Source organism: Canis aureus, chromosome 18, assembly GCF_053574225.1.
Source record: "Canis aureus isolate CA01 chromosome 18, VMU_Caureus_v.1.0, whole genome shotgun sequence".
Taxonomy (NCBI): Eukaryota; Metazoa; Chordata; class Mammalia; order Carnivora; family Canidae; genus Canis; species Canis aureus.
The window spans coordinates 1166147-1186977 of record NC_135628.1 but is presented as its reverse complement, the minus strand read 5'-3'; the positions used below and the strand labels follow the sequence as shown (position 1 = coordinate 1186977).

At 48.3% G+C, this 20831-nt stretch overlaps 1 protein-coding gene across 1 annotated transcript in view; it reads left to right on the top strand.

The window, feature by feature from the left end:
- Positions 1–2966: 2966 nt before the first annotated feature.
- Positions 2967–20831, top strand: part of PTPRZ1 (protein tyrosine phosphatase receptor type Z1) — a 156241-nt gene continuing 138376 nt past the window's right edge. The window contains exon 1 of the mRNA XM_077855943.1: positions 2967–3054. Within this exon, the coding sequence (XP_077712069.1) occupies positions 2982–3054 (73 nt within the window). The 5' untranslated portion in view covers positions 2967–2981. The remainder of the gene's footprint in view (positions 3055–20831) is intronic.

The following is a 20831-nucleotide window of genomic DNA, read 5'->3' as shown; positions in this document are numbered from 1 at the left end:
CTGCGGTGTTTTGTTAGAGCAGCCCGGGCTGACCGTATACCTGGGAGACTTAAAACATCGCATGTCTGGGCCCCACCCTGGATCAAGTATATGCGTCGGTGCAGAGCCTGGACACCAGTATATTTTTAAAGACTTGGCAGTGACTACAGACGACAGCCAAGGTTTAAAACCACCATTCTAGGTCAACCTCATGATACTACTAATCTTCGTTCACTTGTCTTAAGGTAGAGGCATTGGCAGGCTCCACGCTGCCCTAAACAAAGCTGGTGTCCCAGGACAGAGGCCCTGGACAGCTGCCCAGTCCTCCTCCTCCTTCTCAAGGCAGTTTCAGTTTCAGGGTAACCTTAGAAGGAGGAGTATGGACTACGGTGGTTGACCTCATGGTCTTGCAAGGCAGAGAAACTTCAAGAGGCCAGACGTTCTTGGAGTTGGTCCAAAGATCCGAGTCTCTCAGCCTCTGAGGTGGGAGGTGATTGCGTTTATCAGGACATAGGCACATAATGGCTTTTATTTTGTCAATGATGCACATCCTCGTTGCTCCCTTGTCTTGCTTATTTCCTTTCTGCATGTACAATTTGTTAGAACCTGAGTTATTTCTGTTATGTGGTGGACACAAGATTCAGCTGCATTTCTTCATTTCAGCACTTCATTTCGCCCGTGCATCTTAAAATTACATGTGCATTATCTATCAGGTCTAGGGCATTTGGTTTTTACTGTATTTGAGAAGCACTAAGAGCTCTGTTTAAAAGTTAACAAAGACCTTTTTACATGGTCCAAACGCCTACTGATATATTCTTTATCATTAATGGTGAAGACGCAAGCAGAAATCAATTCGCTGAATCTTTATCGAGTATCTTCCGTATAATAAATATTTCCCCTAGAGAGACTATTCTCCTAGTGGTTGCCTGGGCTTTTGCAAGAGAGAAAAATCCATACACAAGTAGCTGTCCGGTTTAGCACTGCCTGCAACCCGGCGTGTGATCCTGGAGACCGGGGATTGAGTCCCATGTCGGGCTCCCTGCGTGGGGGCTGCTTCTCCCTCTGCCTGTGTCTCTGCCTCTCTCTCTCTCTCTCTCTGTGTCGCTCATGAATAAATAAAGAAAATCTTAAAAAAAAAAAGTAGCTGTCATACATGCAGACGTTGTAGAATATGAAAGTGTGAGCAATTTGGGAGTGTAGGCTAAATTCACCTCTGGGAAGGTGCCTCGGAGGAGGTGGGGTTGGGTGTAGACTCTGCAGGGTGCCTGGCTAGGGCATTAATAGAGTGGAAGGGATGAAAGGGCATCGGTGGCAAAAAGGATGGTATATACACAGAAGCATGGACTGCGTATAAGTGTGGTATTTGGAAAAAATTGGGAGAGGTGTGTACTAGTGGAAAAGCACCGAATAGTAGGTAGGATTCCCCATGGCTAACTGAAGGGTTTGGAGTTTGGAATTTATCCAGTATACAGTGGGCAACTATTGAAGGGTTTTGAGTAGTGGAATGACTTGAGTAGGTCTCTTTACTGTAGACGGGTAAGTATCAGTACAGGATGGATTGGAGAGCGAGACTGGTGCTCGGGAAGCACAAGCAAAAGGCTGTTACAGGGTGGCAGTCAGAGGGGATATTTGGTCGACCATTTGGAGGTGTAATTGCACCGTCCTTTTTTAAGAATACTTGAGTGACGAACAGGTACTTGCAAATACGTCACCTCGTTTGATGTAAGTGCAGTGGGTGTAATTGCTGGGAGTTGGTGCCACCCTCTGGAGAATGGGTCGTTGGTGGTCTTCAAGGGAGTATCTTCCCTGGAAAGGTGAAGGTGTAGCGAGGACCACATAGAGTCAAAGCAATCATCCAGAAAGGAGAAGTCGAGGCAGCAAATGCATAACAGTTCTACAGAAGCTGATAACTGGAAGGGAAGAGGAGAGAGAAGTAGAGGCGGGTAGCTTGAAGATGGCTCATTTACCGATGGTGGAACTCCACGTTTGTTACCATAGCATGACGGAGTTGAAGCTAAACATTTCCCCCGAACTGATTAACTCGGGGCCTGGAGGATTAGTAAGAAGAGATAGTGCCACTTACAATGATCTGTTTTTATCTATTTTGGCAGAGGTCATAGTGCCGACAAAAAAAAAAAAGCCCACCATTTTTCCTGAGGATGGGAGGAGTTGGAGTTTACGCATCGTGTCAGGCTTATTTTATCAAGTCTCATCAAAACTATTGACTTCACCTCTAAAATCCCTGTATTTGTGCTCAGGAACTACTGAGACGTTTCAGTCAGCCGTCTGCCAATACACGGGCTTGCTCGACATCCACAACGTCAGGTTGCGTGAAGGTGGCCCGTTCGTGTGACATAAACTAGCGTGTTCGTAAATTGCCTTCAACTTGTGTTTTACATAAAAGCAGTGCAGTGAGAAATAATCCGTTAGGATAGGCTTCCCAGAATTTTTAAAATCGATTTTATTTTTTTTATTTTTTAATGATAAATTTATTTTTTATTGGTGTTCAATTTGCCAACATACAGAATAACACCCAGTGCTCATCCCATCAAGTGCCCCCTTCAGTGCCCGTCACCCAGTCACCCCCACCCCCCGCCCTCCTCCCCTTCCACCACCCCTAGTTCGTTTCCCAGAGTCAGGAGTCTTCATGTTCTATCTCCCTTTCTGATATTTCCTACCCATTTCTTCTCCCTTCCCCTCTATTCCCTTTCACTATTATTTAAAATCTATTTTAACAAATTTTTTTTAACTCATGAAAAACGCAATAGAATTTTGTTATCTACTGAATGTCTCTTAACATACGTCAAGGGTACGTGAAGTGAAAAATCGACAAAGGATCACATTTAGGAAAGGGATAAAGTGGCGGCTGTCAAGGATAGACGCGTGGTATATGTCAAGTCACATAACGAAGAAGGAGATCTGTACTGTGCTCGACAGAAGTGGGATGCAGCCTTCCGTGTTTAAGAAATCCAGATAAATAGATTCTTAATAGTAACATAGTTATGGGAAGACCTCGACTGACGGCTTTCAGAGTGAGAAACAACGTGGGATGCACGCGCTATGAAGCGCACCTGCGTAAGTGCTCCTCACGTGCCCATGTGTACGTGAGCGTGTGTCGTGCTGTCTGCGTGTATATACACACAGTCCGTATGTGAGGAGTATGTGTGTGTGGTTTCCGGCTTCTCCGTGCTTTTATGTTTAATTCCGAGCATTAAGAGACTAAATCCTTTGGGAAAATCATCAGTCTCCTCGGTGGGAATTGTCTGGGGGTGCTTAGCCTGACGATTCACGGAGCAGCCGAGAGTCCGGGGGTGCCGGGCCTGGGGGAGCGCAGGTGGCAGCAGGTGCCCCGAGCAGCTGCCTGGCTCCCGGCTGTGCTTGGGCGCCTGTGGCTGCGTCTCCTTGGGGCGTTCACGTCCCTCCATGTGCAAAATGGCCCGTGGGAGCCCCCGGGATGGAGAGTAATGGGGCGCAGAGACCGGGTGGGCCAGGCTCCAGGTCTGGGCAGGTCACGCGAGGGGAGCCGGCCGCGAGCTCACCTTGCAGGTGCCGCTGGGTGTGGCCCGTCGCCCGAGCAGGAGCGTGCCCCACTTTCCTTTCCTCCTTGTCCTGTTCCGAGCGGGGGACACGTGGCCCCCTCCCACCATGGATGACTGGCCCGAGAGGCTTGGGCCCCGGGAGCCGGGCGCGGCTCTGGTCTGGGACGCCCATCCTTCTCAGCGGCCCCCAGGCGACCCCAGGCGACCCCAGGTGACCTCAGGTGACCTCGGGCGACCCTAGGCGACCCCAGGCAACCCTGGCTGACCCCAGGTGACCCCAGCCAACCCCAGGAGACCCTGGCCGACCCTGGGCGACCCCAGGTGACCCCAGCCGACCCTGGGCGACCCCGGGGACCCCAGCGCATTGGGGCGAGACCCAGAGGGGCGTGTCCTGTTGGCCGCCGCTGCCCCAGGAGTGGCTCGGAGTTTCCAGTGGGTTCTGTCCCGAGCTGCCGCTTGAGTCCCGGTGCCGGCAGCCGCTGCTCAGGGACGCAGGCAAGCTGCTGGCGCCTCCCCGCGTGGGACTCTGGGCCACAGGCCGTCGGGGGGCGGGAAGCTTGCAGCGCCGGCCGCGAGATGGGTCCTGGAAAGAAGCACCAAGGAAGGAAGGAAGTCAGTCTTAATGGGCCAAGCATGGCCCAGCGTGGCCGCAGTCCCCCGGGGCAGGTGCGCTGGGCTCCTCTGTCCCAGCGCGGGGACTGCCGGTCGGCCCAGGCTCCTTGCTTGCCTGTGACGCCGATTTATTTTCTTCCCAACCTCTCATCGCATTTCAGCTCTTTAGTATTCTTGGCAGAAGGGATTGACCAAACACAGGATGCTTCTTTGTGCCTCAATAATGTATTCAAAATTGAATACTAACCCCCCGACTCCCTCACCCCCCCCCCGCACCCCACTCCCCAAAATGATAAAACAGCCATAAGAAAGTATTCCGGTTCCAGGTCCCTGTCTGGCAAGAGCTTTCCAGGCCTGGCGGCTTCTCTGCCCTTCTCCTTTCCCTCTCCCTCCCCCAGCCGTTACATTTTTTAATTGGAATCTTGCAGCATCTGTCAACCTGAAAAAAATAAAGTGACTCCTAGTCCTTACAGACACGATGAGAGGTTCAGTTGCGTCAGGCGCAGTGGCTTCCAGGCCGGGGAAGGGTCACGGCTCCGGAGCCGCCTCACCCATCCGCTCACCCTTTCCGGGGAGACAGGTGGGGTCTCCTCTGGGTGCCGGCAGGGCCCCTGCACCTCCTCGCACCCAGGGCTCCCTCAGACGTGCGTGCGGAGCGCCGGCGTGCTCTGTGCTTTTTAATGTGAGGCTTTGAGACTGTAGTACGCGGTCGTTAGGGTGATGGCCTTCCTGGAGGAGCCCCGCTGCAAGTAGGTCATCGACAGAGGTTGACCGGACTTCCTTGGGAGGAAGCAGTTCCGCAGGATCACTGCGTCCTGCTCACGATCCAATGTGCCAGGCCACGCGGGTCCGGGGGAAGCCTGTTCACGGGGAATCCCGCTTAGCGTTTTAGGCTGGAGTTTAAGTCCCAGGCGTTTGACCCTCCCAAGAGTCATTTTTTTTTTAATATTTTATTTATTTATTCATGGGAGACCCAGAGAGAGAGAGAGAGAGACCCAGGCAGGGGGAGAAGCAGGCTCCGTGCAGGGAGCCCAATGTGGGATTAGATCCCAGATCTCCGGGGTCACCCCCTGGGCCGAAAGCGGCCCTAAACCGCTGAGCCCCCCCACCCCAGGCGTCCCCCTCCCAAGACTCTTGCGCGGCGCCCAGTAATAAAGAATGAAGAGTTTCGCTTGCTGATATGCGCCGTTGCTCGGTCACCTGTGAACCCCGTGCGCACAAACCCGGTGATGCCAACGCAGCTGGAAAGTCGCCCAGGCCCCCACACAGGGCCAGGAAAACAGCTCGGACACGTCCCTGCTGACCTGGGACATCCAGGTCAGAAATGCCAGAGCGGATGCAGCTCAACTGACCCATCACTCGCTTGACAGAAGTTACGGCTCGCTGAGGCCCGTGTTAACCAGGTGTTCTGCAAACTCGCCGCGGGGGGCATTGCAAGGCTCTTAGGAACTTGAGTCCTGGGTGCGGGGGGAGGGGGGGTCCGGTAACGGTCAGGAGGAGATGCTCCCGCCCCCGCCGCGAGGACTGAGGAACGAGGAACGAGGATCTCCGTCCGTGGACACCGTCAAGAAAGTACTGGGTGCGGTGTTGTTCCTGCCCAACGTGAGGAAGGAGCCGTAGGTTGGGGTGACCCTGGGTGTCCGTGGCCTCGTGGCCGGGCACGCAAGGCCCCGCAGGACCCGACGGCAGGCCACAGCCGTCCGGCCTCCCCTGGACCTCCGCACCTACGCTCCTGCCTCTAGGCTCCTGCTTTCCTTTCCCTTGGGTGGCCCGAGGTCCCTCGCGTCCCCGGAGACCGTGCACCTGTGCTGTGCACGCGACGCATCACTGCCCCTTGCCTGGAGGCGGGAGCGTCACTCCCGTCGGATTTCCGTGCTGTCCGTAGCCCTCGTCCCTGAAGGAGTCGGTGTCTAGAGGTCAGCGCACGGGGCCGTGAAGCCCCTGCCCGTGTGGCGGGTGCCCCGCGAATACAGCGTAAATCAGGGCACGCGGTACCCCCCAAGGCCGTCCCCAGTAGAGACCAGCGGGACCTAGCCCGTCCCACCCAAAGTGTCACCCCCACACCCGCTCGTTCAGGACGCTCCTCGGCAGAGGAAACCTGGGGTCCCGCTACGGCGTTTGGAATTAGACTTCAGTTCACCCTCAAATCCACTCAATCCCCCTTATTTTCAACAAGTAAAGTACAAGTAGGTCAATCAAGTCACATTCTCGTCGTGACGGGCCGGAGCGTCTCTGTGGGTTCAGGACAGCGTTGGCCCAGGGCCGCGGCCGCCCCCTCGGGCCTTGTACTCCGCGTCCACGCTGCAGGAAGGAGAACCAAGTGACTGGCCTGCGGTCGGGGGTGAGCGCCGAGGGGCAGCGCGGGGCCCGAACGGGACGGAGGGGACCGGCTGCTTCCTCTGCCACCCGGAGGCCGGGCCGCGTTGGTGGCCGCCGTTTGCCGTCCAGCCGGGGTCGGCTCGGGCCGCCGAGAGGCCGGGGCCCCGGGGCTGACACCTGCCGTCCTCCAGCGCGCCGGCCAGCAGCGGTCCCCTGCGTCGCTCCTGGCCCCGGAGGTCCCCTCCCCGGGACGGCGCCCAGGCTCCACCCTGCGGCGCCCCGACCTGTCCCTCGAGAGCTGCCCTGTTCCTCCGTTTGTCTCCATTTGAGCTCGAGCCGCCGACGCGCAGCAGGGCCGTGTGGTCGGGATCTGACCGGGGAGCCCGAGCGGCCACGTGGGCGCCGTGGATCAAAGCTACTTTCCGTGGAAAGGAGGCGGCCTCCTCGGGCCCTCCGGCCGCAAAACCTCAGAGAGCAGCAGGCTCCGGCCCGGCCCGCCCCCCGCCTTGGGGACTGACGGGGACACTCGAAAACCCCGCATTGGGGCAGGAATCTGAGTGTCGTGTCTGGTCCGGATCCTGGTCCCAGTGGAGCATCCCTGGGGCGACGGGACGAGGGAACGGGTCTGTGGACATGGGACGGGGGCCTCCGAGGTGCCCTCGACGCCAGGCCCTGGTCGACCGGCGTCACTCATCCGTGAGGCTCGTGGGCAAGTAGACGTCATTCACGCGGACTTGTGCAGCTGCCCAGGTCGGGCGACGACGGGGAGGCCGCTGGCAGGACACGGGCCTGCGGGACGCCCTCATTCTGTGTGTGGCGGGGACAGGGAGCAGCGGCTGGGTCCCGAAACCGCTTCCGACTGTTAATCCATCCAGCACAGAAATGGGATCGGGAGAGTTGAGGGAACCCAGAACCGAGGGGAAACGGCACATCTGCCGAGAAGGACCCAGACGCTCAGGCGCTCGATCAGAGGACGCTGGAGAGACCGCGTTTGTGGGGACACGCGACGCCGCCGGTGGAGGAAGCCCGAGCGGGGGACGGTTCCCGCGGGCCTTGCTTTGGGAAGGTCGGATTCTGCAACGCAATTGTGTAGGGAATGAATTAAGTCCCCTCAGTTCTGCACACCGCGGCGCGGCCGAGGACAGGGGCGCGACCCTAAGGCTCAAGGGACCCGGTGTCCGCCTCCTGCTGTTTGCACAGCTTTGATAGTGGCACGATTGGGAAGGGGGACGCTTCCTGGGACTCCCTCACCGCCAGCAGATGTGGGTGCCGACACCCACCAGCCTCCGCCGCCGCCATGGTCCTGGCACCCGGTGGCATAAGACAGGCTCGTTATCGAAACACAGAACGTTGGGGCGCCCGGGGGCCCCCCGTGGCTGAGCATCTGCCTCTGGCTCAGGGCGCGACCCCGGGTCCTGGGATCGAGTCCCGGCAGGGAGCCTGCTTGTCCCTCTGCCTCCACCGCTCCCCCTGCCTGTGCGCTCGCTCTCGCTCTCTCTCTGTCAAATAAATGAATAAAAATCTTTAAAGACTAAAACTAAAAAATAACTAAACACAGAACATTGTTATTAAGTTAGGATTTTTTACCTTTCCTTTGGGGCATTCATGATTGGTTCAGCAAGCAGCTGAAGAAGACGTATCTGGCTTACATTCAGAGCCGCGGAGTCTACAGTTTTGTTGTTTCCTACGGTAACTTTATCGTTCTTGGTTGGACTCCTCCTTGACGTCCTCGCTCAAAGGAGATGTAGGTGACTTGCTTTCTGTATGCTGAAGCCTTTTTTTTTTTCTTCGCGTATGAAAGGTAACCAGGATGGGTGTAAAATTACTTGGTTGCGACCTTTTTCTTACAGAATGTATGTTTTTTAAATCTTGAGGCTCTTACTGTCACTGAGAAAACCATAAAAAGTTCCCCCAAGGGCCCCTTCTTTTCGGCCAGAACGGGCGTATCCGATGGCTGGAAAAGAAGGCAGGGCTGAGGGGGTACAGCAGCACCCTGGTCTCTTCAGAATGTAATGTCTGCGGTAAAAGGAGGGGGCACAGGCATTGGATCGACCGAGACCTTGCACCGACAGAAGGTATCCTCTCTTCCGTTGTCAAAATAATTAAATACATCAAAAATCATGTACTTGCAACTGTAATGTTAACAAGACCATCTCACCAGTGTTCAATTTGGCTTTTCTATTTCACCATTTGTTTCTTCAATTTTTTAATATTCTATTTAAATTAAAAAAATATATTTTATTTAAATTCAGTTTTCCAACATAGAGTATACCATCCAGGGCTCATCCCAGCAGGCGCGCGACCACTTCACCGTTTGAGAGGCAAAGTCATAATGTCTGATGGATCTTCGAGTTCGGCGGGCATTTCCCATCATGTCTGGGTCTGGATCTGCGTATGGACACACGAGCATGTGTGTACGTGTACGTGTGTATGTATGAATTTCATGCAGTGACTCAAGAAAATAATCCAGTCTTTCTGATAAGGCCCTTGGGATTGGCCCAAAATAAAGATGATAATAACAATGTAAAACTTTAAAAATGCACTAGCCCTTCCACGGTGTATAATACTTTCTGCACGGTAGTGAATTTCCTGGTTATTTATTTATTTATTTATTTATTATGATTTTATTTTATTTTTATTTTTATTTATTTATGATAGTCACACAGAGAGAGAGAGAGAGAGAGAGAGAGAGGCAGAGACACAGGCAGAGGGAGAAGCAGGCTCCATGCACCGGGAGCCCGACGTGGGATTCGATCCCGGGTCTCCAGGATCGCGCCCTGGGCCAAAGGCAGGCGCTAAACTGCTGCGCCACCCAGGGATCCCAATTTCCTGGTTTTTAGAAAAATCTATTTCATGATTATGAAATTATCATTGCAGATATTCAGAAATTGCCTGAATACAGATAAACAAGTATCCCGCAGAGCTTCATCAGTGATAGACGTTCTTAACATTTTGCTTTAGCTCTTTCCTGACATTCTTCTGCGTACGTACACACACATGCCAGGCGCACAGGGAGGGGAGGAGAAAAGCGTGCACTTTTTAAAAAATTATTTTATTTTATTTACTTATTCATGAGAGACACACACAGAGAGAGAGGCAGAGACACGGGAAGAGGGAGAAGCAGGCTCCCTGCAGGGAGCCCGATGTGGGACTCGATCCCAGGACTCCGGGGTCACAGCCTGAGCCGGAGGCAGACGCTCAACCGCTGAGCTCCCCGAGCGTCCCAAGACCTGAAAACTTCAGGTTTCTTTAGACAGCCGGCTGCCCAGCTAAACATTTTGCTCCTGTCGGAGGAGAGGGGGATGGTTGTTGGGGGTAACTGGAGGTCACCGTCGGAATAGTAGTTCATGAGACTGCGCTCCGACCGGCTGGAGCATCCTCATCATCCCACACCCGCGCCCTCTGATGCTAACTTCTGGATGAGGAGCAGGATTATCGGAACAGTATCAGGTGCCCGAGTGTCGGGTAATAGTTTACATACGTCTTCTCAGCCGACCGTCATACCCTTCTTCATCCTCCTTCAGAGAGAAGACTGAGGAAGTTGAGAAAGGAAGTCTTGTGTCGGATGCGTGGAAGGGAAACGAGGTGTTGAAAGGCCTGGTCACATTCAGAGCCCTAATAAATGGTTGATTAACATGAAATTCATATCCGTGACTATCTGACTTCTGAATCCAAGTCCTAGTACCTACTGTCTAAATACCATTTTAGGGGAAATTGTTGGAAGAAAAGCTCTACCACAAAGGTATGCGTAAGTCTGACGCTGTTGGTGCGCGCTGTCAAAGTACCCTTTGTTGTTGTTGTTGTTTAGATGTTATTTATTCATGAGACCCAGAGATAGAGGCAGAAACACAGGCAGAGGGAGAAGCAGGCTCCATGCAGGGAGCCCAATGCGGGACTCGATCCTGGGACCCCAGGATTATGACCTGGGCCAAAGGCAGGTGCTCAACCGCTGAACCACCCAGTCGCCCCAGAAAGTACCCTTTGGAAAGCAGGTAGCAGTTGATGCTCCCATCAGCAGTGGATGAGAGAGTCCCTTAGTGGTTAGATATTAGAGGCAAAAAACAAAAAAACAGCAAAGGAAAGAAAGCCAGAAAGAAAAGAAAGAAAAAAAAAAAAACCCTATTCTTGTTTTAGTTTGCATTTAGTTGACATCTATTGATTGATGAATAATAAGGTTAAACACATTTGTATTTATTATATCTTTCGTGAATTGTCTTTTGTACAAATATTTTGCTCTTTATCCCATAAAGTTCGTTCTTTTACTAATAAGTTACTAAAAGTCTTTGTGTTAAACATGTATAAACATCAGATTTCCCCTCGTATCTTTGGGTTTTGACATATTCTATTTGTTTATGTTCACTATTTTTGTTATTTAGCTTTTAGAATAATTTTGGAATTTATCATTCCATAAGCGAATAGACTTTAAAAGTGAAAAATAGCCTAAATGTCATGACAGCTGACTCTTTATGAAAGTATCACCCTAATTTAAAAAATAATACCTCTCTCCTAGAGTGTGGAGGACAGAAGTGAAATATATTCTCTGAAGGCTTTTATTTGCATAAGTCGATTATCTCTTTTACTTAAATATCGTTAGCTCTTTTGAGGTCCAGATGCTTAGAAAAGATATGTTATTTCTCTCTGAAAACAGAGGATGTACCCTTGGTTTTAAGTCCCATAGAAACAGGCATTGGCCCAAAACAAGTCTGGCTGTGACCCTGACGAGAAAAATAAACAAGACCTTGCTGTTCCCGTCTATCTAGTCTTGTTTTTGCCCCGATTCAGGTTCTGCAGGTGTGGGGTGATGATAGCTATGTATTTTGGGGGGACAGGTGTTGGAATTCTAGTGCAAGAAAATGGGGACAGCTAGGAGTTGACCGTGTTGGGCGGGAGTGATTCCATAAACTGATTAGAATTCTTGCAGACCATTTGCCCCCAAAATAGCGATGCTCCTTCTTTCTTTCTTTCTTTCTTTCTTTTTTTTTTTTGATATTTATTTTTTAAAGATTTATTTATTTATTTATTTATTTATTTATTTATTTATTTATGATAGACATAGAGAGAAAGAGAGGCAGAGACACAGGAGGAGGGAGAAGCAGGCTCCATGCAGGGAGCCCGACGTGGGACTTGATCCCGGGACTCCAGGATCGTGCCCTGGGCCAAAGGCAGGTGCTAAACTGCTGAGCCACCCAGGGATCCCCTTTTTTTGATATTTATTAAGAGAGATATGAAAAAATAGTATTTTAAGTAATGTGAACTCTAGGAAGAGAGGAGAGATTTTTATATATTGCACGTTGTGGTGAAGGCTTAGTGTACAAAGTTGTATTATATTCTGTGCTATGCTATTATGAATCCTCTAGTGTTGCACATTTTTAATGTCAGGGATAAAGATCCCTTTGTCTTAAAACATCATTCAAGAGTCTTCATGAGGGCTCAGTTTGGCCTTGTGAGGACAGGATATATAAGGAATCGTCAGCCTAGAGTTTGGACACCAAAACATTCAAAAAAATAATTTCTAAAACCGGGCCTATCAGACACCCACGCAAAAAAAAAAAAAAAAAAAAAAAAAAAAAAGTTTAGCTTAGCAGGTTTCTTGGTCCTTGATGCATTCTTCTTCTCCTGCCCTCCCCGGATATGTAGCTCTTCAGGCTGCGCTTGATGGCCGGTGTCCATTCTTGCTACACCTTCTCGGGGTCCTTCTTGCCAAGTGTCTCGCCAAGTCCTGATTAGTCACTTGCTCCCTCTCATCCCCGTGAAATCGCGTATTTCTTTGCCCTGACTGCTCGGTTGCATATTTCTTCACTCATTATCTGATTGCTGAAATCCATTGTAAATGGGCAAAATTAGTAAGGACCTCCGTACATCTTCAGTATGTGTGCTGCCGAAGCGAGCGCAGGCCCTCCGTACATCTTAAGGGAGAAGCACTTGAGCATCGACGACTGTGTCACTGGCCTAAGCACAAAGCAGGTGCGCTTGAGGGACTGAGGCAGCGGGCTCTTGGGTGCAGCGTCTTCCGTTGCTCCGAGCCTGGGAAGCCGGTCTGCTTTTTCCCCATTGGTCATTTGTCTTCATCTCTAAATTGACAAGGGATTTATTTAATAACCAGCACGGCCTATGTGACAAGAGACACTAGCTTAACATTTGCATTACTAATAATTACCATTTTTTGAGATCCACATGGTCGCCAACGCTTTATAGTTAGTTCCTCATCTAATTCACGCTGCTGCGGTAGACGTGACGGCCGCTCTCCATCTTCACCCTTAGCTTCCTTGGAAGCTAAAGCTTTAGCATAACTGGAAGGTGGCAGACCTAGAACCCGAACCCAGGGCTGCTGATCACAAAGCCTCCGCCTGGAACCCCCGTGTCGCTCGGTGAACGTGGCTTTATTCACAACAGCGGCAGGGGCTGCGGCCTTCCGTCTCGCGGCCTACGCAGTGCAAAGCACTAAGTTCTTTGGGGGAAAATGGAGCACATTAAAAACAACAACAGAATCTTGAGCTTTTTTACATCGATGCTTTTGGTTTCAGGCTCGCTGCTACCGCGGTGCCTTCAGAAGTAAGGACGTCGGTCACTGTTGTCCCTCCCGGAGTCTGGAGCACGGCGGCGTCTGGCGGGCCAGTCGGCTGTGTCTGCTGCGGCCTGTCCTAACGCCCAGATGTCACCAACACCCCTCCCTGTAGCTAGCCACGAGGCCCCGTCCCTTTCCTCCCTGGGAGCGGGCCCGGGTCACCTTCCCGCAGGTCTCTCGCAGCCCTGCCCCTAGAGCCGGGCGCACGTCTTTCCCCGTGCGACATGCAGTGAGGGTGTCCGCTCTCTGGGTGAAAAGAGCAAGTGATGCGCGGCACTCAGTGACCGTATTGGCCAGAAACACACGGAGGCAGTTAGCCCTTTCCTGCGTGCGTGGCTCGTTCAGTCATTCCACTCGGGTTTTCAACAGTTGTCATTTTCCCTAACACCCTGTGATGCCGTATAGATCCCTTGGTTGACCCAGTTCAAGGGGGCGGGGGGCGGGGGGGGAAAGGAAGAGCGGGGACAGGAGGAGATTTTTTTCCCCCAGTAAGTAGTAAAGTAATATCTATTGGTAATATATTCAATTAGCTGTAGTAGCAGAAAGTAATGCCTGAAAATGTGTACAGTTGGCACTGAAACAATGACCTAAGCATTCAGGGACGCCCAGGGACATGTGTGCCTCTCGCAGATTCCAGCCCACTCACTGAACTCCCTTCAGGGCCCACCTCTGCTAACCATGGAAGTGCTGGGTGGATTTCCTCGTGCTCTCGCGTGGGGTGGTCACGGGACCCAAGAAGAGAAGCAGGACATGGAAGTCTCCTGCAATCCCAGCGTGGCCTCGTTCCACACATTTCAGAATGTGTCTCTGCTATTAAAAGGATTTCTCGGAAGCCTTTTAATCTGCTGTTTTGCGGGATTACACTACACCTATGATACGTAGCATCTCTGTTATATTCAAATAGTAACTTCTAAGGCATGAGAAATTGTAGCTCACTGTCAACCTTTACTGTTTGGGGGTGTTTTTTTTTTGTTTTTTTTTTTTTTTGAATAGTGTTTTTTCCCCACCCTGCAAGAATAGTGGCAAGTTCAATTGTAATCCTACACTTGCTTTGGGTAGATGAAGGGACATTTTTGAATTTTTTTTTTTAAATAAATTGAGACGTCTTTCCAAGAAGTGCCACTGATTTATACATCGGAACAAGGAGGATGCGCCTCCAGGAATAAGCTACCGAGGAAAGTATTTCATATAATATCATCTGCCAAGAGTCCAGTTCCAGGGTATTAGACAGTTCCTAGCCTCAGAGGCCCTTCAGTCTGTTGGCTTCCACTGGACTGAAACAGCGGTGATGAGAATGTGTCCATTTTTCTTGCTGTTCTCTGGAAATCCTATTAGACATAGCAATTCACAGCCCAATTCAAATTGATTACATTTATTTTCAGTCGTGACTCAGAATGTCTCTAAGGTCTAATGCTTAGAAACAGATTCGTAAATGACTTCCAGATCTCTCTTATGCATCTTCCTCCCTTCTCGCTTTTTCTTTTCTTTTTTTTTTTTCTTTTCTCCTTTTGGTGGGCAGCCAAACAAATTTTATTGAGCAGTAGTACCAAGCTCCCGAGGAGGAAGGGGACCCAAGAAGGTTGCCTCTCCCTCGCTCTCGTGTAGCCTCAGTAGTTTACATGTAACACTGAATGTAGAGATGATCAATCCTGCTATATGTGTACAAGTTCACATTTATGTTATCAGAACTTTTATTTTCCAAGTTACCAAAAGCTCAGAGTTTGTTTGAATGGAACGATCATTTAGAAACTTGATCTACTTTCTTTTTTTATGAATTTATTTTTTATTGGTGTTCAATCTGTCAACATATAGAATAACACCCAGTGCTCATCCCATCAAGTGCCCCCCTCAGTGCCCGTCACCCAGTCTTCTTTCAGACTCTCTCCCTGCTGAGAGAGCTTGGATTCTGGAGCTCTTGGGAGTTAGAGCTGAGGCTAGGAGATGGAGGTGTCTCTTGACTTGGGACAAGGGAGGCCTGGGCCTTGGCCCAGGCAAGAACCAGATCTGGCTGGAAGGCTGTGAAACTCTGCTGGCCAAGTGTGGGATGTGGAGCAGCTTTCAATGGGGGCTTGACAGATCCCCCGAAGTAGTGTTGCATGGAGTCCAAGGGTGCCTTCTATGGTTGAGGACCACACTGGGAACTTGGGACCATAGAGAGTTCTTAAAGAGCAAGCAGATTCTAGAACGATCATTTGTGCCTCAGGACCTAGTTGTGTGACAGCAGGACAATGATGTTTTCTGTGGGTAAACACCGGGGCCTGCACTGATCCTGCCACAGACCCAGATCCATCTTCTGAAGAAAATTCTAGCCCAGTCAATGGATACTCTCATGACCACAGTGTCAGTCGAGATAACACCGAGGCAGGATGCTGAGTGCACTGAGGGGGAGCAGGACGCAAGAACAAACGTTGAAACCTGAGATGCAAGTGTCAAGAATCCGTATTTGCTTTATAGAGCGCAGAGGTCAGGTTTAGGAGCTGGAAGGAAGTAGGAAACATGACCGTGGAGAAGGGTGGCCTGAAATAGGATCCACAGACACAGTCATAAATATGAACGGGGTCAAAGCCCTGGGAGCTCAGAAGACCAGGACAACCCGGGAGAGGCCCCTCATCCTCACCACGGAATGCGGACATCACGGATCTCTGACTCCTCTCTCGCCACCCGAAGAGGGTCGCTCCCTCTTCCGTGAAGTCGCATTGCCCTGGTACCTCCGGTTGCCTGGATCCCACTATATAGTAACCATAGCTTTCTCTGCCCGTTCTGGTCTGTGAACGCCTTCGTGCCAGAGTCTGACTCACCACAGGGCATAGGGACGGTCTTGAGTGGTCAGAGATGTTGGGAGTATCTGTATCTGTGTGTGGAGGAAACAACAAGTAGCCTTGATACATTGGTTCGTTCTGGGATACGGATAAGGGTAAGCCAGTTGCCACCATCCATTCAGATGTCTCCGCCTGCTCTGGATCTTTACATTGGTGGAAGGGCATGGGGATGTGTGCATAAGCCCAGAGCCCGAAGTGGGGTGTATGTACTTTTGGGTGGGCCACAATCAGTATTTGGGGTACAAATGAAGATGATGAGATCACTACCTGTAAAGTCTAATGCTAAAGCACGATGACCACTGTTCTCTTGTATATGACCCTCATGTCACACACTACTATGTGGTTTTCATTTTTTTTTAAGATTTCATTTATTTATTCATGAGAGACATAGAGAGAGAGAGAGAGGCAGAGACACAGGCAGAGGGAGAAGGAGGCTCCATGCAGGGAGCCCGACATGGGACTCGATCCCGGGACTCCAGAATCAGGCCCTGGGCCGACGGCGGCGCTAAACCGCTGAGCCACCCGGGCTGCCCAGTGGTTTTCCTTTTTGTGTGACTTTGCTGTGACAGCAAACCAAAAGCTTTGTTGTATCCATTTTACAAATGAAGTATAGAGAGCTCAAGTAACTTGCCCAGTATCATGTAGCTCGTAAATAGGAGAGCTTGGATTAAAGTGTCTGAGCCCAAAGGAAAGGGAGGCTCTTGGGGTAGCCCCGTGTATGTACCCCGTTCTCTAATATTTACCACCATGAATGCCCTTAGGTTCTGAGTACTGTCTCTTTCTTAAGAATGAAAGTAGTAACAGAACAATGTTTGAAGAAGTTCCTTCCATAACTCAGCCAAAGACATTATGCGTGCCAGCAATCTCATTTTCATGTTCACAACCTACTCGAAGTGAGAAAGCAAAACTAAAAATAGGGATGAGGCAACGTAATGTAAAGTTCCTGAGCAATGTCATAATAGCTAAATTTAGGTAAATATTATTGCAAAGAGAGATGTACTTTGTTAAAGTGGTTGGTAATTGGGGAAACAGAGCAACGAGCCCTTAAAATCTCTTCCGTGTGTTTGTCCTGGGGTATACTAGAAAACATAGACCGTTTTTTAAAGATTCAGTGAATGTTATGGAATTATATCATTACCAAAAAAATGTTTGGGTTAGTATATTCTAAAATTTGTTGAAGGAAATAGTTCACAAATTAAGCCAGAATTTGTTAATAATTAGTCTTTCAAAGTTTCATTGCAGGAAGAGTGTTTTTAGAAAATATTGATTGCTTGGCCTTTGATTTTGTTTACTGAAATGGTTGTAGGAATTATTCCAGAAATGCACATCGGAGCATGAGAGATTCTTTTGTCCCTCTCATTTGTCATCCTAAATTTTCTTTCACCTTTCATAATCCAGTGTTATGAAAAAGGTTCTTATTCATTTCTTTATTTTATTCGCTTATAGACTTGTTTGTAATATCCTTCTTGTATGCCTACAGTGAGGCAAAAACCTTAGAATATTGCTTTCTGTATTTCTCCTAAATTCCATAACCAGGTAGAAAAATCAGATTTACAGATTAATGTAGGAGAAAGAAAAACCAGAGGTGCTTTCCACGGATTCCTTGTTTTTCTTTTCTTTACTTTCTTTTTTCTTTTTTTTTTTTTTTTGATAGGCATTGCATTAAATATTTATTTATTTTATTTATTTTTTTATAAATTTATTTTTTATTGATGTTCAATTTGCCAACATACAGAATAGCACCCAGTGCTCATCCCGTCAAGGGCCCCCCTCAGTGTCCGCCACCCAGTCACCCCCACCCCCCGCCCACCTCCCCTTCCACCACCCCTAGTTCGTTTCCCAGAGTTAGGAGTCTCTCATGTTCTGTCTCCCTTTCTGATATTTCCCACTCATTTTTTCTCCTTTCCCCTTTATTCCCTGTCACTATTGATTCCTTGTTCTCAATGCTCGAAGCGTTCATTCCATATAGGGCCACTGTCCCGTGTCAGGCAGCGGGCTCAGTGCTGGGATGTGGAGGAGAGCAAGACCGTCCAGCCCTGCCCCAGCAGAATAGCGCTGCTGTACGTCCTGCTACGAGCGCAATCCAGTCATGATAGAGTCACTTAATTAAGGCTGGGCAACTCTTCTTTGTGGTGAACTATCCTAGAATATATTGAATGGTCATTTTTAAACTGGATTTATTAACCTAATAAAAATGCATACATATTCTTTTTTCTGGCAGGCATGAGTTTGCTAGGAATTCTCTAGTTGTCACTTTATCATTTGCAATATTGTTTACTTTAAAAGTTGTCATCATATTCATATTTTTTAACCATAAGAAAATGGTCATGATAGACTTTTCCTATTGTGGAAGCAGTGATTTGTTTTGAGTCGTCAGAGATTACCAGATTTTAAGACAAGTTGGAGGAAAACGAAGGTTCTGTTGTTCATTTCTGAGTAAAACTGTGACACTTGAGTATCAATTCCGTGGAATAGAAGCATAAGCATGTTTATTTTTGATCACGTCATTATGTCCAGCTAAGCTAGGTTGAATTTCACTTTCCCATCAAATAATGACATCCTGGGCAGGTTCCACAATTTTCTGGTCACTTTTGGTTTTTTAAAAGTCCAGTTCTGTTTAAAAAAACAGCTTCAAACTCAATTCAAACCTCATCTTTTACCCATTCCTTAGCTCAGACCTGAGGAGTTTGAAGTATAAAGAGAGATTTAATCCACCCTTTGGCGCCTTTCCCATCCTCCCTCTTAAATACTCCTTTAATCTGAGAATCACAGAGGAGGAAAAAGAAAGGATTATTCTAGTAATCCTCTCCTTGTTAGTAGTTGCTTATTCTCTGGCTAATGCCTCCCATGGGTGGGGCCCAAAGGCTTGACTCTCTTGTGGGGCATGTGTTGGCTGCGTTTGCTTTCTTTGCAGGAGGCTGAGTAGAGCCCGCACACATCCTTAGTATGGGAGGCCTGGTTTCAGGTTGTCCTCTTCCCCCATCTCAGTATTCACCACCCATGATCCCATTCTCTTCCTTCTGGGCGGCCTTCAACTGGCAGTCAGCCTCTTGGGTGGAATGCCTGAGGAATGGCTCCCCCTCCCTTGTCTCTCCAAACCCCTTTTCCCTACTCAGGGAGGAAGTGGAAGATCCACACACCCTCTTCCTAAACACATGCCCAACACATGAGAAGCATTTGGAGATCTATCAGTGAAGGCCTCGAGGTGTCCTCGCTTAACAGAATAATAGAGAAAAAGTAATTTGTAGTCAAAGGAGGTCTTTCACTTGAATTTCTATTTTTACCTTTTTCCTTCAAACTCTTAAGGGCCATACACCTACTGTTTTTTTATGACTTAAAGACTAGAACACAGTTAATATATCTCAGATTAATAACTTTCAGCAAAATCTTGAATTTAATTTCTTCTGCTTACCTTATTATTCATTTACTCATCCATTTTTTCAACTGATATTTAGAGAACAAAATATTTTCTTTTTCTTTCTTTCTTTCTTTCTTTCTTTCTTCTTTCTTTCTTCTTTCTTTCTTTTCTTTCTTTCTTTCTTTCTTTCTTTCTTTCTTTCTTTCTTTCTTTCTTTCTTTCTTTCTTTCTTTCTTTCTTTCTTTCTTTCTTTCTTTCTTTTTCTTTCTTTCTTTTCTTTCTTTCAAGTTTTATTTGAGTAATCTCTACACCAAAGGTAAGGCTTGAACTCATGACCCCAAGATTGAAAGTCAAATGCTCTTCAGACTGAGCCAGCCAGGCACTCCTATCTATATCTTTCTTCATGTGCTGCTTTTGTGCTCTCGTGATGTTCTTAGATAACCATAAGTAATACAATAATTGTTTTAGGCTTTAACAATTTGTTTATCCATTTTAACACAATAAATAATTTTCACTCTTTGTTCCTGTGAAGCAGGAAATGTGTTTTAATTCTTTACTAATGAAATTTTAATGACATAATAATCATAAGATAGATAACTTTGTCCTGTAAGTTTGAAAGGATAGCTTTCCAGAGTTTGTAGCTTCCAGAGTCTCTAGAATTGGAAGGAATCATTTTGTAATCTCTAGAACTTATGGTTTGGTGTCTGAAGATAATGAGAACTTGACTCTGGATAGGAAACAACTTTCATGTAGCGCTGCTTTAACAAACGCAATTTTGTTCAACTACTAGAAAAATAACTACATTATAAATCTAATATTTCAATTTTTAATGTACCTAAGAACTATGGGTTGGTACTTAGCTTGACTTTGATAGATTGAAAATAATTTCATTTTTTACTACCTATTAAGTTATTCAGTCCATTTAAAGATTTTTGACGTGAACTCTATTTATATAGATTTATCTACCTTTAAAACACTTGCTCTTTTACTGGTTTGAGCCTTAGTATATACTTTTCATCCTGATTTCACCAGAGACACTATACATAATTTAATTCTGCAAGAAGATGCTGAGAAAGACATTTCCTCCTGCTGTGGAATTGCTGGTATTTTTCGTTGGGTGGAAACAAAGGTGCCTAAGTCCCACACTCTATAGAAAACCAACAGCTGGAGGCAGCCCCCACCCCCACCCTACCCCAGGGCATGCAAGGAGAACAGCTCCTACTGCAGTCAGTTATCACCCTGCATCCTTCCCATTGCTCTCTAGCCTTTGTGAGGACAGTCCTGGATGAGAGACAGGGCAATTCCTGGTACCACGCTTATTGTAAAGGATGCCTCTCCTCACTTTCCCACTTCAGGCTACAACAAAACCTTGTAAATACGGGACTAGATCACCCAGAAAGACCTGAGATTTCTGCAAGAAACTGACAATCTTAAAACTTTTATCCTACGCATTTTTTTTTCTTGGAAGCTGTTGGAGGATGTGCTTCAGCACTCCACCAAAAACAAGGGAATAAATCAATAAAGAAGATGCCTGAAATTCAGGAAACCAGGGTTATAACCAGTGAAACAGCGATCAGAAGGAAGGAAAACCTGAGGATACCAGCTAGGCAGCAGTCTGTGGTGCCACCAATTGGAACAGA